This window comes from Solanum pennellii, chromosome 9 (assembly GCF_001406875.1).
Source record: "Solanum pennellii chromosome 9, SPENNV200".
NCBI classification, from domain to species: domain Eukaryota; kingdom Viridiplantae; phylum Streptophyta; class Magnoliopsida; order Solanales; family Solanaceae; genus Solanum; species Solanum pennellii.
This window is the reverse complement of record NC_028645.1, coordinates 82,598,001-82,611,817: the sequence shown is the minus strand read 5'-3', so window position 1 is coordinate 82,611,817 and position 13,817 is coordinate 82,598,001. Positions and strand designations below refer to the sequence as shown.

The following is a 13,817-nucleotide window of genomic DNA, read 5'->3' as shown; positions in this document are numbered from 1 at the left end:
GTGTTTCAATTCGGCTCTAATGTGTCTCGTGAACATTCAATATTGGCGTGCATGAAACATATATTTCAGAAGTACTTAGATGATCATAAGTTAATTAGAGTGTTCGAAGAACGCAATAAAATAAATTAAGATATCTAGATATATAAATATTTATTTTGTCAACTAAAAATCTAAAATCAACTTTACGTGTTTTTTTATGTGTTATACCTATTTTTTACTTTGTACTTATGGAGAGCTACTTTTATTTTCCTTAGGAGATTATATTCTTCACTAAAAATTAGGAAAATTTAACTTTTCCTTTATATTTTTGGTAATAAATTTTTGTTAGATTTTACATGAAAGTTTACATGTAATAAAATACTTGAAGTCATATGGAAAACTTTCTTCCATATTTTTCTTCATATTTTATTATTTCATGTGGACTATTGGGGAGACGATGAAAATTGAAAGTGTACACATAGAAAAATATAAATTTTAATTTTCTCTAAGTCATAGTCCTTTTTTAATCTTTTTTTTTTATTTATGAATGTGATGAAAATTCAAAATTACCAAATCCAAATAGCACTTAAATATGACTCTTCTTAAATATCTAAAAATTCAGTTTTTCCTTCTTGCTTAGAAGTTGCCAAATATATTAAATGACAAATAAAAATATTTATCTATACTGGGTTTTTACATTAAATTGATTAGTTTACAGATTTTAGAATTTTAGAAAATTAAAGTTTTTGGATTCTTGATAAATTTAATCGAGTAGGGAGTTGTCTTTATTAAAACGTGCTTCACCTTTAAATATGACTTTCGAGCACGAATTTAAAATTAATCAAACTCTGATGTTTATATCAAATAGCTAATGGAAAAAAAATCAGTTACAAATATATATAATATAATACCAAAGAGTAAATTGAATAATTTTGAATAGTATATATGCAAATTAAATCTGGACCTTTTGAAAAAAAATAATAATTTAAAAGGTTCTCCTCTTGATGCCAAACTAAAAAGTTGATTAACATAGACAAAAATAATTAACAGACTTTGATTGACAATTAAGAGACCTTCTGGAATGGCCTACTAATCCATTTTCCATTTGGCTACAAGATTGACTAATTTCTCTTCTAAACCGCTCACAAATCTTGAATTTCAACAAATACTTTTTGGGATCATATAACCACAAAAAAATCAAAATCAATGAGTTTAAGCCTATCAAGATTATATGTGTTTGTTTTTAATTCAGTATCCGCATTATTGAAGTCTAATTAAATTTGAATTCGCGCATTGCAAGGCGAGGCTGATGCTCCTAACCAAATTTTCTTAGTTTCAAAGACTCGTATCCGTGAAACCTTTGATTAAAGATGTACGAATAAATTATATAGGTGTTTGCTAATAATAAATTTAGCCATCTTGGAAAAAAATAGTTTAGTGATCTATATTACATTTGTGCAATATATTTTGTAAATGAGAAAACATACAATAATGTGGTGCATCAAATCAAACAATTAAACCATTAAAAGGAACAAATTAAAGTTAGAATACAAATTTAATCATGGCTAAATGATAAAAATGTATACGCATAATTTATATTTATTAGTTTAATGTAAACACCTGGTACGAATAAACATTTTTTTTTATCTATGTGTTTAAATTAATATATAGATGTGAAAATATGTCTTAAAGTTGAGTTTTCAAAGTCTTGAACAGCATTCAAGTATGTGTGTCTATTATATAAACCCTTAAATTGATGTAGTTATGTTGTTACACCCTACACATTTATTTTTCTTCTAGAGATGTATGGGAAATTTTTATTTTATAATATCCAAATTTAATTTTAGTCTTCTTTTTCATTCCCTTAACTAGTCTCATAAACTATATTATTAGAAAACTACCATTTTTTTTCATGTTTCATTTTTTTAATATATGGATCAAAAGTTTCTCATCTTCCTAAAGGAAAATTTTTTCATATATATAATATGAATGTTAGTTTAATACATATGAAGATTTTGAAGGATTACAACAAAGTGCAAAAGGTGAACTCATCTTTATTACCATCTCCAAATTTATATGTTTTGGTGAAAATATGATGTATGTCTTTTTATTTACAAATCTTAAGTGATATTCAGATGTAGATTCAGAATATAGAATAAGTAAAAACGGGTATGATTTTCATGATATTTTCTCATTTCTTTATCTTTTCTTTTGTGTTCAAATTCAGATATTTATTCGAACTCCTCAAACTTAAAGATTCAAGAAGCAACTAATTCTTGATTGAACCACTTTATACAACATGTTTGAAGTGTAAGCTTCACTAAATTAACGTGCATGGCTACTGTGTTTCAATATCGCGTATTTTTGCTTTCAATATTGTGATTGCTTTAGTGACTTTATGATCGAGACAGATCTGCCTTTGTTCCCTTATGATGTGTTATATGGTTGCTCACTTGTTCTATAAAAAAAATTGTTGTATTTTTTTGGTTACTTCAATGTGTATACACTTGTTCTACTATCTAGCATATTGAGGAGTCCGAAGCCTAAATGGTATAAAATATAAAAAAATTTAAAACGGTATATAAAATCTTATATTAACCAAAACGGTAAAATCGCTGGAACAATAGCGATTTCTTCCGCCGGAAAAAGCAGTAGCGATTTTGCAAAAAAAAAAATTCAAGAAAGTCGCTGCCTAGGCAGTGATTTTCAATTTTCTTTTTAAAAAAAAAATTAAAAAGAAAATCGCTGCTAAAAGAAAAAATTCATGAAAATCGACGGCACACATCTTCATTTGAATTTTTTTTTTTAAAAATGAAAATCGCTGCCTTTTCTTGAATTTTTTTTTCTTCAAAAAATTACATTTTGCAAAATTGCTGCTACTGCAACGATTTTGCTTTTTCCAGCGGAGGAAATCGCTATTGTTTCAGCGATTTTGCCGTTTTGGTTAAATAAAATTTTATATAACGTTTTAGAAATTTTGTTAATATTTTATACCCTTTAGGCTCCAAACTCGCATATTGAGAGCCATGTTATATCAATATTCTGATCAATGTAAATTTCCACTTGTTGTTTCCCTTTGTGTTAGTATCTTACTTTAACAAAGCCTTGATATAGTATATATTATCAATATAAGTTAGTATTTGTGTCGAATCCTCCAAAAAAAATGTACTATTTTTAGTTTCGGAGGATCTGCCACACATCTGAGAATACTTTTGATGAGTCGGAGCGAGGTACTTTTCAATCATTATATATAAGATTGGATAAGTGTTCACTTAAGTAGGGTTTTTTTGTTTCTCATCTGGTGTCGAAGACTTGCTTTGGATCTGACCAATCCGGATTACTTATAGGTTATTATAGATAGGGTTAGTGTCCAATCAAGTAGGGTTTTTTTTTTTTTCCATATGGTGTCTGAGATTTGCTTTAGATCTGACTAATCCGAATTCATGCATGGGATATTCACTACTACGGAGGGTAAAATTCTCCTTACCTAAGACAATTTTATACCTAGGATTCGAACCCACGATCTTCCCACCAATTTTGATGTATTATCAATAATCATTACTTAGTTTCTTTCTCTTTTTTTTCCAGGTTTTTATGGAAGCCATGGAATTTTAACCTTTGTTACACTTTTGAAGGTATGTCCCTACTATATATGCTCATATATTATTTATTTCCGTAAAATCCGACAAAGTGGAGTCTGAGAGGGTAACATGCACGCACACCTTACCCCCCTAAGGAGGTAGCTCAATCATAACGTACCGAAAAAATAAAAATTATTTGGAAGGGAATGGTAAAAACTAAAATGAAGACAAACCTTGTAACAAAACTCTTGTTATACTTTCATTGTACATTGACAAATAAACATAAAGAGTTAAAATGAATATTACAAAGAAAAATTACACCTAGTAATCATCAAAAAGTTGAAAAATATGAACTTTCTTAAGTAGTAACTAATCCCTCTATACTAATTTTGTACCCACTGTTTCCTCAAAAGTTCTTCATTTGGTTAGATTTCACTTATCTTCTCTGGAAATTGAATGCCTTGATAGCAAAAGCAAATGTGAAGGCAAAAACAACTACGTATGCAACGAGCACACCTGCAACGACTGGAAGAAAATCGTGTCTGAATCCAAAGTAACGTCTCAAGAATTGCTCCACGGTTTCTTCATCAGTTAGTCTACTTTGGATGTCTCCGAATTGCGATGCAACCAAACCATACAAGGTCCAGGCAACAGGGCAGCACCAGTAATACCATCTCCACCATATAGGCATACGCTGTAAGGAAAGAAAATGAATCAATTTTCCGAGCTCTAGATGTGTATCTTGAAGCAAGAATATAAAAGGTATAGGATCTTACAGGTCGTGGAACGATGAATCCTGAGAAGAGGTTCCATATAGCATAGAAGAAGGCAGCAACGATAGAACTAACGTTTTGATTTGGTGTGACAGCCACACTCATCATACCGTAGAATGTAAAGTACAAGAGGGTGGTAAACATGATGAACAAGTACCAAAAGAACTTGCCAGCTTCCCATTCGAATCCGATCATAGCATAGACGATGATACCATATACTATAGCTTGTACGAATACGTAAGGGATTTCAATGAAAACCTGCAATATAGGAACGTTTCAATGAACTTCTATTATAACATTGAAGTTGTTATCGCTACCAGAAATCGAACTTGTCTATTCACCTGTCCAAAGGCATAAGGTATGGCAGAGTACATTCCAGCAGCTCTTTCTCTGTAAAACACTGTTCGCTCAACGTCTACAACTGGTTGCACTGATGATGCATTTTGTACACCAAGGAAGAGAACAGCAGCATACATCGATCCCATAGCATTAAAAAGATCTTGGCTCTGGCTCCTGTAACAAATAAAGATCAAGTTAAGAATGTGTGAAGGATTTTAATAAGTATACTTTTGTAAGCTTTCATGTTTCGGTACTTACACTTTGGTACCGATATCCCAGAACATTGTTCCAAAGACTAGTGCTATGAACATTGTGAAGATGAATCTGACTGCAGTGTAAGCAGGATTACGCCAGTACGACCAGTTTTGCTTCCACAGACAAGCCATACATTGTATCCACATTGACTGTGAGTATTGAGTTTCGAAATACAGGTCTTTTGAACCAGGGCGAGGGACGCTTAATTCAGTAATCAACGCTTTGTTCCTTCTGTACAGGTCAGAATTCTTGTATAAGTCGGTGAAATCAACGCCTAACATCATTTCTTGAGCCGAGGCTGTGACTTCCAACATCCAAGTAGCTGGATTGTAACCCTCCTTGATTTTAGCTACCCCGGGAATCGACTGCGTTCAACCCAAAACGGAGGTCAGTATTTTCTCGTATAATATCGGAAATAGAGAAGTAGTCATTTTCTCTTTAGTACAACTTACCTCAAAGTATTTGATCAAATGGCAAGAATGGCGACCCAATGGACCAACGTATATCTCTTGTCCTCCTCGTTTCATGAGAAATAGCTGTGAAGCCATTTTGATTTTAGTACTCGATGTTATAAATAGATGAAATATATACTAGCTAGACTTTGCTTAAAAGATAATAACTCTACCTCATCAAAGGCTTCAAAAATGTCGATGCTTGGCTGATGGATAGTACAAACAACCGTTCTTCCTGTATCGACAGTGTTCCTAACAGTTCTCATAACAATAGCAGCAGCTCTTGCATCCAGCCCTGAAGTTGGTTCATCCATGAAAATAATAGAGGGGTTCGCGACCAGTTCTACCGCAATGGTCAACCTTTTGCGTTGCTCGGTTGAAAGACCATTAACTCCTGGCAACCCGACTAAGGCAGATCGTAAGGGTTCAAGCTCAACAAGTTCCATAACTTCATCAACAAACATCTGTAAAAGAAATAAACAATAGAAAATGTTATGAGGCTGCTACTTTCTCTTAGAGGTTTGTCCAATCTGTAAGAGATAGTCTTATTAACGGATGAAGAAACCTCAGAGGAACGGACCTTTCTAGTTTTTTCGTCAACATCCTTGGGTAAACGCAGCCATGCTGAGTAAACCAGGGACTCATACACTGTAACGTAAGGTGAATGGATGTCATTCTGCTCACAGTATCCAGAAATACGAGCAAACGTCTCTTGCTTCTTGGGATAGCCAGAAATCTTGATGTCGCCATCGATATATCCTCCTGTTTTTCTTCCAGCTAAAACATCCATTAAAGTTGTTTTACCAGCACCACTAACGCCCATCAAAGCTGTGAGAACACCAGGCCTGAAAGCTCCACTCACACCCTTTAGAAGTACCAATCTATCTTCACCGGCACCTTGTTCTTTCATTTCCTGTAAGTCATCCAAAATCAGTTTTAGTATTAGTCAGAGGACGAGAGTGTTGCTAACGCCTGACAGCTCCAATTTTGCGTTTACTAAAACATTTGGCATGTTACCTGAGGCATGTCAACAGAGTATACAACATCGTCGAAGGTGATAGAATGGGGTTCAAACGGAAGAACCATTCCCTTCTTCTTACTCTGACCCGCACTGACGATATCTCCTCCGTCTGTGCTAGTCATCTGGGATGCAGCTTGACCATTTTCAGCATTCTCACTGTCTTCTGGTCTCACTGTTTGTGACTTACCATATGCTGCAAATAATTATACTACGTTAGTAAATTATTTGTTTCTCTTGGTGAAACATAAAATGGAAATAATTCAAGAAACTCACGTTTGAGATACGCCAATGCAAGACTGTAGAAGAAGTTGAAGACAACTGTAAATCCAAAAAGTGCCGCGAAACCAATCCAGTACCAGTATGCATCGGGAAAGAACCCTCGTGATTTCACAACTGCAACTCCAAGGGGCTCGGTTCCATTTGGTGCAATCTGTTTTAGTGTGAGTTGATGTCAGCATTCATAGAAGAAAAAAATAGGCAATTGCAGGTTACTTTATGTAATACAAACTTACGTGTTTCCACTTGCTCCCTTCAAATTCATTCACAAGGATTGAGTTCACGGAATACATCAACGGTGAGATCCAGTACCCCCAAATCCACCAGCCTTTCACATCCTCTGCAGCATTAGGAAAAATTACAAAATATTAATATGTTAGAACAAAAAAAGAGTTTCTGCAAATACCTATATCATCAAACATACCTCGTGAAAGAACGAAACCACACAATGCAAACTGTAAAAGAAGAGCAAATGCTCCAAATGTACTTGCAACTCCCATGGTCCTTCCAACTGCACCCATGAATCTAAACAATCCTGATGCCATCTGGTTTACTAATACGAGCAGCAAGAATTGTTTCAGAAATCTGCAAAAACGTTAGTGATTAATCAAGAGTCGGGGGACAAAAATGATAACTTCATCATTATTTTGTGTGGCCTATTCTTTCCGTACCTTGTAATATTAGGATCAAATCCAATGACGTAGTACGTAAGGATCACCCAAAGACCGACTTCAACAAGTGTTACGGGGATTTTGAGGATCCATGACGGAATTGCATAAGCCCATGAAGGGAAAAAGAGAAGGTCTCTTTGCTTGTAGAAGACCGGAAGCTTGAAAATTGTCATGGCCATCTCAGACATCCCGTTAAACATAATCATAACCACCACGAAAAAGAGAGCACCAGCGTATATGCCTCCATCATCTACTGTATCTCGTGGCATCTCAGTTCGGAAAAAGAGGGTCATTGCCATAAGAGCCATTATTGTAAGCTGAGAAAAGAAATGAAAACAAGGCAAGCATTACAACGTGCACGCGGATATGACAAGATCAAGACTTAAATCAACATTTCTAATATAGGTCAAGTAAGTCACCTGAAAGAACTTGAACACGTAAACAAATGAGTTCCTCTTCATTAGTAGATATTCTCTTTCAGTGCAAACCTTCAAGAGCTCTTTCTTTCCTATACCGTACTTTTCATTAGTCAAAGCAGCAGGATGGCATTTAGTCCTGTCAAATGGGATCGCAAGCTCATCGCCTAGTTTCCTCCCAACATGGAAAGACTGATACGCGTCAGAAAATTCTTTCGATGAGATAAACCTATAATGCTCATTCCTCCTTGACCAATATTGTGGTTGATCCTTCTTTGATGTCACCTGCAAAAATTTCCGACTTTCCACGTTAGAACCAAAATTGCATCAACACTTCTAAATTTTTAAGTACCGTTTTCGTTTCTTATAATGAAACATACTTCTTGCAAAAAGTCGGCCACGCCTTTCCTCTCTGGACATTTGAATCCCATGGATTCAAAGAACTCAAGCACATCATCACGAGGGCCTTGGTAGACAATGTACCCATCCGATATCAGAATGATATCATCAAACAAGTTGTAGGTCTCGGGGGCAGGCTGCAACAGAGAAATAACAGCAGTTCCCTTCAAGATTTGAACAGATTGCCTTAGGGAATTCACGATGGAGTATGTCGTGGAACTGTCCAATCCAGTCGATATTTCATCCATGAAAAGTGCCTTTGATGGTCCAACAAGCATTTCACCAGTCGTTACACGCTTCTTTTGTCCACCAGAAATACCCCTTAACATTTCATCTCCCACCATAGTATCCGCACAAATGTCTAGTCCCAAAATCTGCAGTATCATTTACATTATTAGAATTCAACGACAACAACATACTCAGCGAAATTCCACAAGTGGGGTCTGGGGAGGGTAGAATGTACGTAAACCTTACCACTACTTCATGGAGGTAGAAAGGTTGTTTCCAAAAGACCCTCGACTCATTTCTTTCATAATTCAAATATAAGACTAATCGGATATTCTAAACGTTACCTTAAGAACATAATCTGTAACAACATTGGCTTCTTGTCCTTCTGTTGCTGAAGCCTAAATTCCACAAAAGAAGTAATAAGTATGATTACTTTCAAATAAAGGAACAAAAAAAAATTCACTTGAAATCCGTTGACTTGGCACATTCCTTTAGAAAATTTTAATTAGAGGTGTATTTTACTGAAGTAACCTTATTAACGATGTTTTGTAACTATAACAACTACTATATGTAGTAATTTAATTCGAAGGGTAATATAGGAAAAAGTAATAAAACTCTCTTAATTTGTTAAGACGAACAAGTAAAATGTATTTTAAAATTTTTACTTAAAACTATAAAATGCATCTCAAATTACAGACATAATGACACTACAAATTATATGCACAATATCAATGGATTTTTTTATTTTATTTTACCAAAAGATTTAAGTTATATGCACCACGTTAAAAAAAAATTAAACTATCAATGTAGTTTAACCTATTAATAATAGGTTAGTTACCATACTTATAAGTATCAATAACTTATTACACATGTGCAAATTTATATTAATCGGCCCATAAAGCGGTACCAAATATCGAGCGAGAAATTAAGAAAAAAAAGTTAGCATACATTTAAAAGCAATTGAAAAAGAGTAAACTATAAGTATAACTTTGAATTTTCTAATAATTTTTTTTTTACTTTCCAATTTTTATTTTTTTTTCTTGATTTCTTTGTCTCCTATCTAGGATTTTTTTGGAGTGGTGGGGTCAAAATATACCACGAATTAATTAATTAGCCTACTCTTTTGGACCACAAAAAAAATGCTTTTTAATATTTTTTCCTTAATATCTGTCCAATAATTTCTAATTAAAAAATCATTTATTTCTGTGGGGGTTCTATTAATAGATCAATAATTTTCAAACTTTCTTTCATTTTTATTTTTGAATTAAAAGTTATGATCATTTTCACTATAACATAATAACTGAGTTTCTAAATTTAACATTCTTACATATTTAATGAATATATTAATGCATCAATCGAACTGACATATCAGCTATTAACTCCGCCCCTGATGTTCACACACAGGGGCGGAGTCACCTTGCATGAAGGGAGAAAAAAAATTATATTATTTATACATGGTTAGAATAATTTTATATGTATATATATATAGTAGATGTCGAACATTCTTCTGCTACTTCTAATTCATGTGTCTATTTCTACAGATTTTAAACCTCCTTATTAAAAATTCCAACTCCGCCTCTGTTCACATATGTAAACATAATATAGGTCCACATACTAACCTTCATGTAAATGTCAATATCAGGATCTGGTTTTATATTAGCTGCTTTCTCTCTTCTTGATAGTTCAGCTAACATCTCTGCAGAAAATTTTCAACAAACAAATTTTTTTTTTTGATATATCAGGATTTATCTAACAATATCGATTCGTAGAAAATTATATTTTTTTAAAAATTAGTGTTGAACTGTTACTAACCATAACGAGATCCAACTCCTTGACATCTCGCGGAGAATTCCAAAGTTTCTCTTACAGTCATTTCTCCAATATGTAAATCATGTTGGCTAATATAAGCTGCTGTTCTTTGTGGTACAAATTCATGTAGTTCATGTCCATTATAGGACACTTTACCAGTCACCTAATATTCCAAGAAAAAAATTTAGTCTTTTTTTCGCGGAATATTAACATTTTCAGTCCCTCAAATATCAACAAATAGTAGTTTTGGTTCCTCGCGATTTCATGATCCTTCATATTTAAGGGGGAGGGATTAGCATTTTTAGTCCCTCAAATATGAATAAATAGTAGTTTTGGTTCCGATTCCTGCTTAAAGAACAAATGATCTTTATTTATTTGATATATATATATATATATACATATATGTAGTTTTGATCCTTCAAAAGTAAATCTTTGAAAATTTAATGATTTGTTATGATCAATTTATCATGTTTACTCCAGATTAAAGGTTAAAAAACACTCTAAAACTCACATATTTTGTACCAAAAATGTGTTAACTACATAGTACAAGGACCAAACTAGAATTAACCAATAATTGAGGGACCAAAAATGCAAATAACCACTTTTGAAAATAAAAAGAAAACACGACTCTCCTCAATTGAAATTCATATTAGTCGGACCAGTAAATTTCGAATATGTTACGAGAAAAAATTATACCTTAAGAGAAGAATCAAGTTTTCCAGCTAAAGCTAATAACAATGTTGTTTTCCCAGAACTTGGAGGTCCCAAAAGCAAAGTCATTCTGCAGGGTTTAATTATTCCGCTAATATCCTTAAGAATAGTGATTTGCCTCTTACTGCTTGGAAGAATATGCAGAGTATTTAACAATGTCTACAAAACAAAAATAAAAATAAAATTTTTTTTGTTAGATTCGACGATTTTTTTTTGTAAAAATTGTAATAATGAATAATCAAAAAATCGATTTTTTATTTTTTTTTGTAATACCTCAAGAAAATTAGTCATGAAGTTGATAAATGTGGGTAATCCTCTGCTTCCCACATATGCATCTGCTTCAATATTTAAATTTTCATATCTTACTTCTATTGTTGGCAAATCAATCCCAACTCTGCAAATTTTCCAACAAAATATGTGTCAAAAATCAATTTTTAACCACTTAAATTAACAAGTGTTGTAACGGAATTGTTAGGTTGTTTCTGTTCTTAATTAAAAATTTCTAATTTCAGGTCTAGATATGAACAAAAAATCCTAGTACGAAGACCTTTTCGCCTATCGCACCACAAAGTATTTTTGTGAGATTGGTAGGATATCTCCCTTCTTTATTATGAGTTCCAGCTCTGAATATGAAAAAATTCTAGTATGAAGACCTTCCCGCCCATCTCATGGGATTGTTAATGTCTCTGTTCTTAATTAGAAGTCTCAGCTTACAGCTCTGCATATGAAAAAAATCCTAATACGAAGAGATTCCCCCATCTCACCAAATTTTGTGGTGCGATTGTTAGAATGCCTATGTTCTTAATCAGAGGTCTCAAATTACAGCTCTAGATATATTAAAATAATCCTAGTATGAAGACCTTCCAACCCATCTCACCACAAAGTGTTTTTGTGGGATTGTTAAAAATATCTACTAGATATCTCGAATTTTAGTTTTGGATATAAAAAATTCTTCCGACTTATACTATGTGAATCCAAATAAGTCGGACTCAATATGAATAGCAGACAACATATATGGTAACCATTAAAAAAACAGAATTTAACTTCTCACCCAACGACAACTACAAATTCAGTGTAGTTTCACAAAGTGGGGTCTGATTCGAAAAAAATAGTATACGTGTTTATTTATCCAGGAATCAAACACGAGACGTAATTCAAACAAAGATGAACATACCTATCAATCCTGTTTTTGAGTTTCAACAAGAACTTTTCATTATCTTCATCAGCAACTCTAACAAGTCTTTCAAGTAAATTTTTTCTTTCTTGTAAACCAATATCATCAATATCAATTTCAGCAGCAGCACCTTGTGAACCAAACAATAAACCTTTTCTTAATCTATCAAAAGTTGGTAATTTTTCAAGTGCTGCCCATTTTAATGCTTCTTCATCATCTTCATCTCTAGCTGATCTTGAAAATATCTCAACCCCAGTATTTCTCCATATGGAATTACTATTTGCTCTTAAACTTACACTTCCTCTTCTACTTCCACTTATACTTCCTCTTAAACTACTCCCTCTTAAATTACCCAAATTTGCAGGCTCCATTTTTTGAAACCCCAAAATTCTTAAAAATCAAAAAAAAAAATAATCAAGATTCAATTTTTTTTCACAAATTAACTAGGAAAACTTCAAATCATCACAAATTAGAAAATGGGGTTGTTAAAAAAAATTTCAATTTTTTTTTTTTTGTTGTGAAAATGAAGAAGAGATGTTAAAAGCTATAAAGAGAAGAAGGGATTTATATAGTTAGTTATTTCAGAAAAGGCGGCTTTAGAAATTTGATATATTCACAAGACTCCCAAAAGAAAATGTAAATTTGTGTTTTGAGTCCTTCAAAATTGACAAACTCTACTTTTGGTTCTTGTAAATTTTTTTAAGAAAGAATCTTTCGAGATAAGAGTTTTATCAGAAACAAACTCTCTATCATGCAAGAATCGTTTAATAAGTATTAGTTCATCTTTAGCTAAGTCTCGGGGTTGAATCTTTCTGATTAGGAAGTCGCCTTTATTAGGGAGAATTCTACTGCTTGAGTAGAATTTTTCAGCGTGAATTTAAATTTAATCGGATCCCAATATATTTTATCATTTCTGAATCCCACTTATGAAATCGTATGAAGTATGTTGTTGTTGTTTAATTTAAATATCAAATATTCGTTGTACAAAAAAAAGAAGGACCAAATTACATATTTCTAGTAATTCAGGATAAATGTTTTTATTTAGATATTATGATGATAGATATTAAAATATATTAATAATCGAATGACTAAAAGTGCAACCATCTTAAACATATATATTAGGTACGAAGTCGTTTTATTAGGAAGCATTTTGCGTCTTACGTGGAATTTTTCAACTTGAATGTGAATAAAATCGCATTTCAATATATTTTATCATTTTTTGAATCCCACTTATGAAATCGTATTAAATATGTTATTATTGTTTAATTTAAATATCAAATATTCGTTGTAAAAAAAAAAAGAAGGACCAAATCCATATGTTATAGGTAATTCAAGATAAGATAAATAACTTTAATTAGATATTACGATGATTAGCTTCGACATTTATTAATAATAAGGAGGCTAAAAGTGTAAACATCTTATATATGTATAATATTTATATTTATTGAACTTCAAGTACTTTGTAGTTAAATAGTAATATCTTTGGGCACACATGTGGGAGAATAAAGATATCAAAATTGGAAACCCCATATGTAACTTTCTTTGAATCTTCATAAGAAAATACCACTTGCTTGCTTAGAAAAAGAAGTAGCCTAAAATAAGCTAAAAAGGAAAATGAAATAATAAAAGTTAAATAAGTGTATATTATAAATAGAAAATGAAATATTTTGTATGGGGAATATAAGATCAATGCTGACCAAATGTATGGGCACAACTTCAAACCGTATAATACT

At 32.5% G+C, this 13,817-nt stretch overlaps 1 protein-coding gene across 1 annotated transcript; it reads right to left on the bottom strand.

The window, feature by feature from the left end:
* Window positions 1–3,814: 3,814 nt before the first annotated feature.
* LOC107031316 (pleiotropic drug resistance protein 1) lies at window positions 3,815–12,455 on the bottom strand. The gene is made up of 20 exons (XM_015232640.2): window positions 12,085–12,455; window positions 11,184–11,304; window positions 10,896–11,069; window positions 10,203–10,362; window positions 10,010–10,086; window positions 8,735–8,788; window positions 8,144–8,536; window positions 7,767–8,048; window positions 7,348–7,664; window positions 7,101–7,261; window positions 6,913–7,016; window positions 6,674–6,830; window positions 6,397–6,593; window positions 5,960–6,292; window positions 5,553–5,843; window positions 5,380–5,463; window positions 4,931–5,292; window positions 4,675–4,846; window positions 4,337–4,591; window positions 3,815–4,254 (listed from the first exon to the last, which is right to left on the bottom strand). Exons 1-20 carry the CDS (start codon window positions 12,453–12,455, stop codon window positions 3,997–3,999), a joined length of 4,323 nt encoding a protein of 1,440 aa, XP_015088126.1. The 3' UTR covers window positions 3,815–3,996.
* Between the last annotated feature and the right edge of the window lie 1,362 nt (window positions 12,456–13,817).